At 36.0% G+C, this 14720-nt stretch overlaps 1 protein-coding gene across 1 annotated transcript in view; it reads left to right on the plus strand.

The window, feature by feature from the left end:
- The window catches only part of LOC139741202 (regulator of G-protein signaling 7-like), a 95065-nt gene that overhangs the window by 72461 nt on the left and 7884 nt on the right, over positions 1-14720 (plus strand). Inside the window, exons 12-16 of the mRNA XM_071651792.1 lie at positions 1345-1476; positions 2101-2175; positions 2717-2918; positions 8046-8066; positions 11740-11843. Coding sequence (XP_071507893.1) covers positions 1345-1476; positions 2101-2175; positions 2717-2918; positions 8046-8066; positions 11740-11802 — 493 coding nt within the window. The 3' untranslated portion in view covers positions 11803-11843. The remainder of the gene's footprint in view (positions 1-1344; positions 1477-2100; positions 2176-2716; positions 2919-8045; positions 8067-11739; positions 11844-14720) is intronic.

Raw genomic sequence — 14720 nt, forward strand, 5'->3', positions numbered from 1 at the left:
AGTAGGTGATGAGTAAAAGGGAAGTCAGGTGTTACCTAAAATTAGCAATGCTGATGGCATTTTACCACCTCACAACATCACAAAGGGTGAGCTGGGGAACAGTGGCAGTTTCATTTACAGTGTACTCCTGTTATAACGAATAGGTTTATATCAAAATTCTCATTAAAATTAGGTTAAAATTCAGATCCCAAAATTATCATGTGTACATCTTTGTATACTTTACTGTTCTGCTATAACAAAATTCTGATATAACAAAAGAAACTGCCAGTCCCAAGGACTTTGTTATAATGAGAGTCACCTGTACTCAGCCGTAAATTGTGGGTGCTTTTGTTTTTGTCATGCCTATGAAACAACAGGCGGCTGAGGTATGCTTTGCTAGCCGCCAGGGTTCCATACGTGCATTTGGTCTTCCCATGAAGGAAAACTAGACTAGCTGCCATTTTGGTCTCTGCTGCTTCTAAACTCTTTACAAAATGGAGAGGTTTGTTTGGAGGATTTTTATGGCCGTCATTGGTGACTATAATTGATTATGATCTTCCCATTCATTGGCTATAGACTAGTTCTTGTCTTCTGATTTATGACCGTACAATTGCAGGTTAATGTAAATGTTGCGCAGAGGTGAAGAGGCAGTTGATGTTGATTGTGCATGCAGAATCATGACGTTGCAGTTTCAGTAACCTGTAGTCGTTGGTTGAGAATGAGAAGGGCGTTAAATTGCCTTGAACACCATGGCCCGAATTCACGAAGGTGGTACAAATGAAACCATGGTTCAAAGACCGTAATTTTTTAAAGGGTGCCAAGTGTCGCATATGGCCTATTTCATTACAAAATCAGTCATTTCGTCGACGAAATGACCATTTCGTGAAGGAAATGATCATTTCGTTGACGTAGTGTAAATATTTTGTAACGAAATGAACATTTCGTCGACGAATTCGACGAAAAGACTGATGTCGTATTGAAATAGGCCATGCGACACTTGGCGCTCGATCCATACAAATTGTCCATGGTTTAAACCATGGTTTCATTTGTACCACCTTCATGAATTCGGGCCCATGGGTTTAGTGGCACCTTAACGCCCTTATCATTCTCACCCGACATAGTTATATTGGCAGGACTGGAAATGATTTCTGTTGTTGTACAGTCGGCTCCATATTGTATGCTGCAGTTGTGACAGAGGTCAATGATATGCTGTAGTACTGTATTAATGGAAACTTAAAAGGAATCTGTGTGAAGCATTTCTTACCATCTCCCTCGATCATCATCCGTTTCAAAGCTTTAGTCACATTTTTTGGTTCATTTCATCCATATGTTCCCCTCTTTCATGTGATGTCCAATGGTGAGCAGGAGTCTGAAGGACGTACCGGTGTACAGGGTCAAGAAATGGGGCTTCTCCTTCGATGACTTGCTCAAAGATCCCTTAGGAAGGGAGCAGCTCTCAAAATTCCTGGCCAAGGAATTCAGCGAAGAAAACCTCAGGTTCGTGAATCAGACATATACATGACAACAGTGTTAATGTTACTACTGTCTACAGAAATTGCAAACACTGGCACACTACAATAAATTGCAATGATGTGCTCCATACTTTACCCTTTGGAAAAAGTAGGGAATATATATATCTATATGTATATATGTGTATATATTTTTTGGCAGATATGAATTCGCCAGATTCTAAAGCTTTAAATCCATGTATAATTGGCATACTTCATTGCAAGGAATATATTAAAAATCAAAATTAATAATCATAAAACTGGAAAGGTTCTATTGCCAAAGTCAGCTTTACGAGCACTTTTCATCCTTTTACAATTATCTCCAACTTTATACTGGTAATGCGATGATGCACCATATTTGTTCGACGTAGCAACCCAAGTTCTCTGTGAAGGACAGGGCTCTTACATTGCATTTGATCATGCTGCTTTTGGAGTCTGTTGACTCACCGTATACTTCCTTTAATGATTTGAGAAAATGTATTATGGCCACCTTGTAATATCATAGGGAGTATTATTATGTTGTTTTAAATCATTGTGTATGATAAATATTAAACTGACTCTTTGATACATGAAGTTATGTGTGACCTTTTGCATTTTTCTCTTCCATCTGCAGGTTTTGGATTGCTTGTCAAGACCTCAAAAAGATGGCATTCAGCCAAGTACCAGCAAAAGTGCAGCAAATATACAGGTATCAGGGTGTTAAGTTAAGACCAGGGGGACAAGGGGGAGCCACCATCAATACACTGTCTGGTGTAGTGCCTACACATGGATACAGTGTGCATTTACACTGAAACTTGGTCACACTTTTGAAGGCATCCCTTCACTTATTGCTGAAAATTCTTAATAATATAGTTTAAAGTTTAGAGTACTTGCCGTGCCTAAATTGAAATATCATTGATTTATATTGAGCATTATAGATATATGATTTGAACTCCCAGCTTCATGCAAATAAGAGTGCAAATGATTTTCAACAACAGCAGTTTGAAACTACGATCATTGTATGTAATTGAGTGTTGAAGTTTTGATGCATTAGAATATTGGCCAAAGTATTTTCAATATGAATACTAAAAATACATCTTGCATTAAATGAATATCTGAGGGTTAATGTGAGTAATTGACTTTGCTGGAATGCTAGTGTAGTATACGGCAGTATTGTTTCCTTGCATTAGCCACATGGAGGATATTACTATGCATTTCTTATTGTGCTCTTTATTCCATCTGGTCGACAGTGAATTCCTGTCAGACAGCTCACACAGTCCCATCAACGTCGACTCCAAGATCCTGGATATCACACGCAAGAATATGAAGAACCCAAACCGGTACACCTTCGACGCCGCCCAGGATCATATATACACGCTAATGCGCAGCGATAGTTACCCCCGCTTTCTCAGGTCGGAACAGTACAAGGAGCTGCTAAACCCAAAGAAAAAGGTGAGAGTTCGTCCAAGCCCCAGAATGTGGCATAAAGTGCTTGGCCAACAAATTGCCGAGACGTATTTAAGGCAAGAAAGTATGCTTGAGACAGCTTCATAGCTCAAGACACAACCAAGTTTACCCAAGGTGTCAGTAATTTCAACAATGATTTACTCGTGAATCCTTGTTGATTTCCATTACCTCAAAGCACCCAGATAGTGTTCACATCTGACTCTCCTTTCTGGCAAAGGCTGTGCTGAGTGCATTCTTAAAGGCTATGCAGTAAATATAAAGACTTTTGTATCATATGTGTAGGTACACAAAATGAAATTAGATTACACTACCTAAACACACTGTTAACTAAACGAAGTCTGAACTGGTATCGTAAAATTTTTAGGTTTGCATGTCTGTGAGGGGTTTCTTTGATTTGCTAGTGTTCAAACAATTAAAGGAATGGGGTGACTAATTTGATGCTAAAATTGTGGGTTGTACATTGCTTGTATCTAAACAATGCCCTCATTACAGTAGGTTTGTTCTGTCTTTATAAAGACAATCACTATTTGATTAAAGACTCGGAATATATATATATAGGGTCATATTGACACAAAAGCTGTACTTGAGAACTTAACCATAATTGTCTTATATTCTATGGGTCACATGACTTCTCTTCTTTCTGATGTGGAGAAATACATTGCTACTGAAGAATAATCTGTCTATAATTTGCATGAAATTGCAAATATTATTCTAAATCCATGCAAAGTTGGTCTAAGCATGCTCTGCAGGCAGTAAAGACGTGTAGCTCTCAGATGTCTATAAATAACCACATGATTATCTGTAAAATGGGTAAGGACTGCATGTGGCAATGCTGAACAAGGCCAGCTGCACTAAAAACAGAACAATAGGGCATGCAGAACCTGATAGGTTTTGACAGAGCATTGTTGAGGAAGGGAAAAGGGAAATATTATTCTGAGACTCAGTATGTGAGCTACTTGCTCATCAGGTGCTGGAGCTTAGGGATGAGGGGAATTTGCTACATTCCCAAAGTACTTGATATGCTTTTTTTTTTAAAATAAAAAGATGAAAAGAATTGTATTATCATGATCATAACCATGAAAATCCGCAACTCTTGTGACAGTTACTTCTGTGTTTGATTATGAATGTTCAACATCGTGAACAGTTATGAAGGTTTTTCTTACTGCATAAGCATAGAAAAAGAAGTGTCATATTCTGTTGTGTACACACTTGTACACAGAATAAAGTGTATCGCATTAAGATACATTTGTAGGTATAAAACAATGTGTAGGAATTCTTTAAGATCTGTAAGAAATTATTTCCTGTCACAGTCCATGTTTGTGTGGCCTTGCCAAGTGTGTTATCTATACTAACATGCGTGTCTTGGTTGTTGATACTTCAATGTATGTTTGCACTGTTTGAGCTTCTGTCCATCTTATTCAATGTATTTGTGATCTGAAGTTGGAAAAAAAAAATACACATAACCGGTGTGCTGTGTTTCTTACTCTGCACTCGAAATCATTCACTAATTTTGGATGATGACAATGTTTCTCTCAGCCTTCGATAGGCATCTTTCTTTGCTCATGACTTTTGTATTTGTCATTTCACTAAGCTTAACCAAACATGGGCTGTCATTATATCTTTGCTGCATCTCAATAGCATCTTTCATAGATTTTTCTTTCCTGTTCACTCTTGTCCGTAACATTTCAATTACTCTTTCTCTTTGTGTACTCTCAAGTACTCCAAGTAATCTCTCGGTTATCTACTCTCATCTCCCTTTTCTGAGTTTCACATCCTCCAAACCTCATCTGCTTTTCTCCCCTCACACATCTTTTTCTCACAAATGTACCTTTGAAAAATAAAATATTTTTGATTACTTTAGAAGGCAACATCCAGCTAGATGATGTGGGCAGTGTTTAAAATATCTTATTCAATTTCAAATACATTTCTAAATACTTTGTTACAAATGCTGTGCTTGGCAGGTCTCAAGGTTAGCGTAATGAATATATACATAAGCATTCTTTGACAACAATGAAACCTTTAATGCTGGGTGTCTCCACTCCATGTATAAAGTTAACTCTGAAAATCAGAGTAAAGTCAAAGTAGGTTTGATGTAATATTCGGCAAACAAACAATGAAAAAATTGCAGTGTTATAAAATTTAATGTTACCATAAGACACTGATATTGGTCAAAGCCAATAAATATGCAAAGTAAGATGAGGCCGTGCTGTCATAACCCTCTTGGGTTATCTTGTTGGTCTACATCCACATCTTCACTTAATTTCCAGTTTCTTTAGATGACTTTGAGAAGAATGAGGAAAATTACATTCTTCAGTTTAATTTATTGTTATAGAGCAATCATGTTTTGTTTTTGTTTTTCCAAAGGGAAGGAGTCTTAATTGCTTAATTCTTGAGAGAGTATTTTTTTTTAATGTTACATTATAATGTCTAAACCAGTGCAGGATATTGTAAACCACTACTTTGCCTTATGCCATTTACAATTGTGATTGATTTCTGTGTCTTGTGAAACTGAAATTTTGAATTTCCGCTACATTCTCAATTTTAATTTGACTTTGGTGACACTTTCACAGTCTTGTTTTGTCTTACTTCACTTTTTGTGTTAACATTATATTCAACATGGTGTGGAGTTTCCCTTTAAGAGCAATACAGTCCATACAAATGGTTCAATTCAGCAAGAATACTGCAAATTGCAGGAAATTGGATTATGCATGACAAAGCTCCCGTTTCAGTCCTGTGATCATGGTAGAGCCATGCATCTGATTCACAATGCTGACAGCTGTCTACAACATATGAAAATACATTGAGCCACCTCAGTTTTGCAGCAAACGTTCCTGCGTTGAAATCATACTGCTAATCACCTATTTCTCTGCACAGTTTAATCCTTTGCATCATGGTCACATTTACAGAAGTCAATAATGTCTTTAAAACCAGCCATTTCTGAGCTGTTGGAAAGTAACACAGTCAGTTGTGGGTCCAAACATTTTTCCTTTTCATGGGAATAATTTTGTTTAGGGAGCCAGATTTGTGAAATAACTTGGGTTTTATTTGGTATGGAGCATGTAAAATGAATCAGAAATTTCTCTGACGAAGGTGTAGAGGGTTGTTTATGATTTTTTCAGACATTCATTGACATTTGTTTGGTTTTGATAGAAGAGGTGAGCTTCCAGTTTGCGATTTTGTTGAGTGCGCATTGTGTTTTTCCATAGACACAGTAGATATAGCTTTCTGATTACTTCACATCGTCTTTGTCACTGTTGCTAAAGTGTGTAAGCAAGATGCTCTTTGTAAAACTTTTAGCTTGCAAAAAAAACCAATATGCTGCAAATTCTTCCTTTGAGACAGAAAGAAAGAAAAAAATTTCAGTATCCAACTTCCGAATTCCACAGTGCACTGTTATGCATGATGATGTACTGTACGAAATAACAGAAAAGTTACACTTTCCTTCTTTCTTCCGTTACATGTCTATATTTATTCCAACATTTCCAGGGATCGTCCAGTCAGGTATATTTTTTTTTCTATTTGATCAGAAAACAATTGTAGATGAGTGAAAGAGAGTTCTCTCTGGTCTATTTTAAACACTGCCTTCCATGGTCTACTGCTGGTTAGATATGTGTATTTAATTAACAAAATATGAATAGAGCTCTTTCTCTCTCTTGATGTGTTTTCACCTATGTCACTTTTTGCTTGTTCTCCTTACCTCTTTAATCGCCGCCATGACTTTCTCCCTATACCTTCCAATCTGCAAAACACACAAACACACACAACACCATTCCAAACACATAATCATCGTAAAATGGCCATGACTGTACTGATCAATCCTTTTGTTGCTTAAGTATTTAATTTTCTGAAAACACCCACAACAATGATATACTGTATTCTGTGTCTATCATTATTTTTTACAAAAACTATACATTTTTTTTTTCATTTTGTCATCTCTTTGATTGACATCTTTGTTTGATTTGCCATTAACCCATTACTTTCCTGTTCTGAAGATTTCTCTTATACTTTTATATTGTTTATGCATCAACATTGCATACAACCTATGCCAAAACCCTTTCCCTTCAACCTCCTTTTCTTTTCCATTTTGTGTATGAATAACAACTATTCATATTTTCTTTGCTTTCTGATCTGTCTTTGGTACCTCTCTAATACACTCTCCTAACTATTTCATCAGTTACTTATTTCATCTCATTTCATTGCATTTTACTTAATATTTGCATTGATCTTGTCCTATGCTTCCCCATCCATAATTTTCCTTGTCTTGTTTTCAATCGGATGTCTCCTGACATATCTAACTTTTCTACACTGGTGTTTTACCTTTTTCTTAAACCACCCTTTTATTTCTCTGCTTTGTTCTTGGTCACCATGGTAAAATCATCACATTCTTGCTCTAATTCATCTATCCACCAATCCCCTATTCGATCCCCAATTCGATCCCCAATTTGTTGCTGCCATGTTATTGTTTTCTTTTGTTTTGAATACCCTCTAAATCCTGTCACTCGGCAATTTCTTTCCCCTGACAAGCATTCACATTTTCTGCATGCACATCACATATTTTCCTGAAAACTGCAATCATGAAAAACATTCGCAACTGAATTTGGGATGCTGTTGTCTCATTGGGGATGGGCTAATCTGTGACAATAAATATGTATTTGTATTTTCGATCTTTATAACATTGAGATTTAAATGTCTTTTTAAAATTTGTTTGATCGTTTTATGTTATTGATATTTCAAAAATACCCCCACAAAAACAAACTTGTGATATGCAAACAAATTGTCTTGTTTTCTCACTCTGTTTCCAAAATATGCCTTGACCAACTGCTCCTGCATGGCTGTCCTGTTGTATTGGGGAATTGCTCAACCCCTTCCCTTGTTGCTAATACATGTTTTTACAACACACCTGGATGATTTTCTCACAACTCCTCACTGCCAACAATCAACATTTCTTTCTCTGTCAAACATGTTCTCCCCACTCTGACCTTCTCTTTGTAACACTCTATCTGCAACATACCACTTCAACTATACCTCTCACTACCGCCACCACCATCACCACCACCACTACCACTTGTCCCAACATTTCTTGCCGTCTTTGCCGTGTTGTTTCCGGCACAGTGCCTCAGCAACTGGGAGAAGGTAAATGAACTTTTTATAGGAAGTCCCTTTTACAACACTTTAGCTTCACTTTATCTATCATATCTCCATTCTTGCCCAGCTGGTACACTCTAACTCTTGTCATTTGTATCTCACTTTATAGTTCATTGTCTTCATCTCATGTCCACATTTCTTTGGCTTCTCATCTGTCTTCTCTTTTTTTTTTTGTGATTCATCTCACTCAAAGCAAATAATTTCATAAGACCATTCCCACCCATATTTCTTCATCTCCCAGTAGGTAAGAAATGCCATGCACTTCTGTAATTCACTCATCTGTGTTTTTTTTTTCCTTTCATTTTTGCATCCTTTATAATTCTTGTTATAGTTTTGATAGCATTCCATCCAGAAAGATCCAATTGTTGGCTAAATGTGGATCAGAGCTGACAACTCCTCTCATAATAATGCAATTCAACTGGACTAACTCCTAGTCTATGTTCCACAGCTTATAATACCCCATGCACCACAGCAGGGAACAAAAAAAAAATTTCAGTGTCATTGATGCAGTACTGAAAACCAATACTACAAGTTGCAGCAGAATGGGATGGTCCCATTCTAATACTCTATCAATAGAATTGTTCAAAATTTTAAAGGATTCACTGATGTAGTGGTAATAGGTCTGTATGTAACATTTTGTGTGTCATACCCTTGTGGAGCAAAGTAACATGGGGCATTTTATGATGTATGTTTTGAAATATCTTTCTGGAGAGAAACATTACCAAGAAGAGCCACAAAAGTGATAAAAGCTTTTGTGAACATGTGACCCACAGTACTAGAATGTTTAACAATGTCTAGCACGTAATTGATATTCATTCTAGCAAATGACTCTGAAAATTAGAGCAATTGTATCTTCCCGACAGTGGCATTACTGTGTTGCCTACTAAATTGTAAATTCCCCTGAGCATTTTCACTTTTTTTTTCTTTAGATTTCTATTCAGGTCTTCTTCGCAGTTAAAATTATGCCCAGTTCCTGTGCCTTGGCAAAAGGGGGGCAAATTAGAAGGAAACAAATCTGGCTTCCTTGAGCAATATCAGTATGAAGGGTATAAAGAACAACTCTATAAATGCCAAGAACTGCATGCTGAAAAAAGTTGGCACTGTCTCTTCACAAGTGTCATACCTCTTCATCTCCATGAAACCCTATCATCATCAGCCTTATGCACCTGTTGATTCCTTTACGTTGTCCTGTCTTTAACCCTCCACAATCCTTTGTCAATCCCCCTCCCCCTAACACACACACGCCCATCTGTCAAGAACATCATCACATTGCTACCACCAGCAACATGGCTGTAGTACTCTATGTGTCATCATCTCTGAAATAATTATGCTCTCCTTCTGCATATAGCAATTCTGAGATACCACACATATAAAGGCTTTCCAAATTCCTTGTGGCAATCTAGCCAAGTGTTGAACTTTTCCACATTTTATCTGTCAGGATTGCAAACTTTCAACTGAAATATTATTTTTCTGCTCTTAAAAAAAACAAACTCAAATTAAATGTGTCTTCACACTTGATGAGAAAACAGATACTATCTTCCTATAGATTGTGTTATTTTCGTCGGTGAACAATGTATCGTTACTTGCATCCTTTCAGGTTTCAAGCGCAATTTTATGATTAAGCCATAATCAAACTGTTGGGCACAGTTGTTGCTTTTTTCTGAAAGGTATGCAGTTGTGGATAAATATTGAAACCTATCCATGGTTTGGTTATTGTTTTGAGAGAAACTTTGATTGGAGTAGCTCAGAATTGCTATGACAGTGCAGCATTATGTCCCACTATCATTTGTGTCTCTCTTTTCTTTTGACGTATAAATGCATATTATGATATTTATGCTCTAGCTTGTTCACCTGTTGTGCCTAAATATTGTATTGTCTTGCAGAAAATCACCTACTTTACGCAAAGCAAATATAATGTAGAACAACCCAGTTATGTAGTAAGTGATATGTGATGAGAGAAGGGTTTTGACTCAAATGAGGCTTTGGTTGACAGAATTTAACTTGCCAAGTTTGAGTCTATTTCTATAATGCAAGTGTGTGTGTGTGTGTGTGTGAGTGTGAATGTGTATATGGTGTGGTTTGTGTGTGAAGACATGAAAAATGCATTGGGTTATAGAAATTTGCATGTGAAATGTAGTATATCATGGAAATGCCATTAATACCACAATATCATGCTCATATTTCATTTCCTTTTTTATCCATTTTTTTTTGTTTATTATTTTTTGTCATTCATGTGTGATCATATCCTGAGTTTTGCTATGCATAATGAATCTCATCACACAATATAGTAGCCCACCAAATTCTTGTCAGTAAGAATCGATAGAGGGTCGTAGACACACCTCATTGATCACTGGACCTAGAATACTATGTATGTAATACATGTGAGAATCGACCTTTTCTGAGCTAGTAACACAAAGTCGCATACAAAATGTAGAGAGATAAAAATGCCCCTGTCAAAACTACTTTCTTTAATTAGAAAATTTGCATGCTTTGTAGTGTTTGCAGTAGTAATTGTTAAATACCCGAGGCCTCATTGAAGCACCACAGAAGGCAGACAGAAAAACCATAACAATGCTATCCGACACTTTCAAAGACGGTGCTCTAGCATGTCAGCCCTGGATAGTAGCATTTCATTTCTGTGACATGTTTTCTTAATTTGATGAAAGCATTTGTATTGTTTGAGTCACTTTCTTGGCTGTAGAGCTGGTTCCAAGATCTGTCATTTCTCACAGATTTAGAAAGAGATAATCATGTTAGAAGTATCTTCTTCTGATGTAACCTAACTCATAGCATCATCACTGGGATTGGCTCAAATTTTTGTCATATTTTTACTTCCTGTTTATGTACACTTCATCTGGAGAAAGATATGTTTTGGGAAATCTGCAATGTCTATATATCTCACCTGCATGCATTTTTTTTTTAAAGGGAATAGGTAGCAATAAGAAGTTTGATATTAAGTTGTACCTATGTATGAATAACAAGTGTATAAATATTTTCCATTATTATTTAGAGCATTGCGACTCACTGCAAAAACCGTTGCAAATGTTAATGCACAGATTCAAAAGTGAACACTTTGCCATTAATAACAGCATATCCTACTAACCAAGTTTGGAATGATCAACCATTACAATATTGCAGCCCTAGTGAAATTTTCTTTGTTGTGTGTGTAAGTGTAGCCTTTGTACACCTTAGCAGAACAGCTACCACAAAAGTTGTTTCTTTATATAAATTCATTTTTCCAAATTCTGTTTCAAAGCCATTTGAAGATATGCCTTTTCATTCTCTATTTAGCAAAATTGTATTCAGATGCCGAGTACTAGTCACGTATGATGCACACTCTTTCTTTATGAAAGCTTTCTATAAAAGTTACAAAAATATGCACAGTAATGATATAAGTAAGCACAGTTGTATTCACTTAGTTCTCTTTCTTTGAAAAGAGAAATTGTAAGACTAATGATTTCAACTCGTCCTAGAACGATTCATTCCGAATTGACATTGACAAGCTTGAAGTGAACTTGTTCATTTTTTCTAAAAAAGCATTTTACTATCATTCTCATTCATCCTTCACAATATCCCCTTTTCCATTTCAAGCTTTCACTTACATGTGTGTATTCTTTCATATTTTTTTTTTCTTTGTGATTTTTTATTTTATTCACTTCAGACGAAGTCACTGATCCCAAAATTGCCCAGCCTGGCCACCAAGGCCGAGGTGTTGGACAAATGATGCCGATCGCTGACGCTTCTCACCAGCCGACACTAATCATGGTACTAAACTCCTACCAAACACCAAAACTAAATTTAAAAAAAACCAAACAAACATACCATCAAGTACTGCATATGTCTTGATAGAATGTGTGTTATTTACAGGCAGCCAGCTGTATTTTGTGCTTGCTAGTTTAATTTTGGCAGAAATGTGGAGCATGTTATAGCACCTTCACAATTATAGTATAATAAGTTATGTCACTGGTCACTAAAACGTTAACCTGCACCATAGAAGTACATATTGTAAATGTGGAATGATTAGCTGTGTGGAAATTTTGGCAAAGTTTTCCAAAGCAACAATATGGAAATATACTTTGTAGAAATCAAAACAAGCACAGAAATTCTCTCATCTGTGATTTTATAAACAAATAAAGTTCTCTTGTATAGTGGTCCAACACAAAAAGTAGTCGTGTGAAAGTTTCCAGTTTTACAGTAGTTTTCACCCAAGCATAATGCTGTATTAAAATTTTGTAACTAATGCAAACTAACAAACAGATGACATGTCTGTCTTAGAAGCCATGAACATAATTAACATAAATAATATAACATATTTGTACTTTTCTCATATAAAGGGGCTCTTCTGCTTCCAAAATTACACATTCTATTTGAAGTGTAAGGTTTCCTTGGGCAACAAATCCTGGTGATCATAATGAACAACCTAAAAAAAATGCACTGAATACCTATCTGCAGTTTACCTTCTTTGTTTTGGAAGTTTATTGTCAAACTGAAATTTATTTATTTCAATAAATCCTACTTTGTTATCTTTTAAGTTTTCATAATGTATGACTAATATGTACATATTTCTTCATCAGCCACATGATATTAAAGTGAATGTATTGTTAGATTAAAAAATAAAATAATGCTCATCATTCTGACATAGGTAAATGATTTGGTTAATTGAAATGTCTTAAACTGTGGGAAGCAGCATCAATTCTAAATAAATACTTGATACACTGGAATTACGGATTAAATGTTTTAAACTTTCACTCGACAGATATCTTAAACTGTTTGTATGTCAAACAAAAATTCTACGATAGCCAGAATTTTGTTTCAATGACATAAGCATCGAGGGAGTGTTAGAGTGACCACAATTCAAATTTTCTTACATTATGTGCTCCATGCTTCTGTCCAAATATCATTCTTTTTCAATATTTTTTTCTTAAAAGTGAAAAAGAAGTCTTCTTGTTAGGGGCGATGTCCATTGTAGCAGTGATCTTTGTTGTTACATGTAAATCATTCCATATAATATGTGTGGGTCTCTTGCAACCAAATGATTATGTCCTATTGGCATAGATTGCCAGTCGAAAACACCGGTATGCACCAAAATGAAATGTGTCATACAAAAGTGCTTATGAATAAACATGCGCAAACTGATCCTGTTTTAAAAAATAGCCGGTATATCTCACCAACTTTTCTGTATTTAAATAGGATGCCTTTTCAATTTGTTGGGTTTTTTTTTCAGTTACGTTGTGATTGCATACTTTTGTGAATTTCCCTTGTCACTCAGAAGTGGATGTATGGTAAAAGTTGGAGTTGTTGCAATAATGTCCACATGAAAGGAGCTAAATTTTCTGCTCGATATTCATGAAAAAGTGATTGACTGATAATTCACAAGAGGCCCACAGCTTTTTAATGTGTACATAATCTATATCCATTTTTGTTTAACAGTGTGTGACATATGACTGTAATGTGACTTTGTTCAAGTTGGTGGATATGTCATGTAATTGTTAAATCCCGTCATGTCAAGCAGCTCTGTCACCTCAGTCCAACCCCACAACCAACCCCCCCCCCCCCGAACCTTTACCATGCCAACTGGTGCTGCAGCCACTAACTGTACATTGTGCCATTGTTGATCATCAAAAACCATTAACAATTAGAAAATGTCACATAGTATGCTCTTGATCCATGCTTATCACGTATGATCTCTCACGCCCATTTTAAAGTAACCTGCCATTATTCCATACACCCCTGCATCAGAGTCGGTTAGAAATGCATTTTGACAATAAGCAGTCTTCATGCACCATGTGAAAGGATTTTTTTTTTTTGTCCTACCTGATGTGATTAAGATTGTTAGTCACAATTAGATGAGTGATGGTGATCAACTTTCCAAGTCTCAAATATTTCCACTAATGCTGTTAAAGTTTAGTAACCTACATGGGATAGTTGTGCATTAAGCGAATGAGATTTAATAATTCTTGCAACAGAACAACATCCGAAGGAAAATTTTTTCTGTAAATATCATAGTTATATCTGGTTTCATTCTATCAGAGGCCCCTAGAAAACCTCTCTCTGTGCAGATATGCTGCTAATCAGCCCCTTTAATCAATGTCCTGCTTGGCTTAGTGGGTGGCAACACATTTCATTTCCTGTGTAATGATTCAAATTCCTTATGGTGTTGTACTCCATCATAATGTAGAACGATTGTTGCTTGACTGTTTGTAAATTAGTTATCAAAAAGTTAATGCTTGTGTTGTTTGCATTGCTAAAATATATTCTCTCCTAAGTTCCATATATGAAGTGGGTTTTTTTAAGATTAATTTATCAAGACTTCAGGCCTTTTACACACTATAAAGGAATGGAACAGTTCAATGCTGCAGAAAATTCAATGGCAGGACAAGTTATGAAATCACAAGCTTGATAATATATAGTATTTACTGTGTCATAGAATGTAGAACTTCTTTTTTTTTTTTTTTTGATAATACTGTGAACTGCTTGCAATCCTTGTATTGCTGTCATGTGTGGCAGTAGCACTTTTTGTTTTGTTTTATTACAGTGTATGTCCTCAGCATGTTTTAGGTGGCATGTTGCAGTTTAACTTTTGTATCTCGTTAATAGAGTTCCTCATGTACTGCACAATTATGGATAGGATTTACTGGATTT

The sequence above is a fragment of the Diadema antillarum genome, unplaced genomic scaffold (assembly GCF_040938485.1).
Source record: "Diadema antillarum isolate AM-2024a unplaced genomic scaffold, OU_Dant_1.0 seq00000910_RagTag, whole genome shotgun sequence".
Classification (NCBI taxonomy): Eukaryota; Metazoa; Echinodermata; class Echinoidea; order Diadematoida; family Diadematidae; genus Diadema; species Diadema antillarum.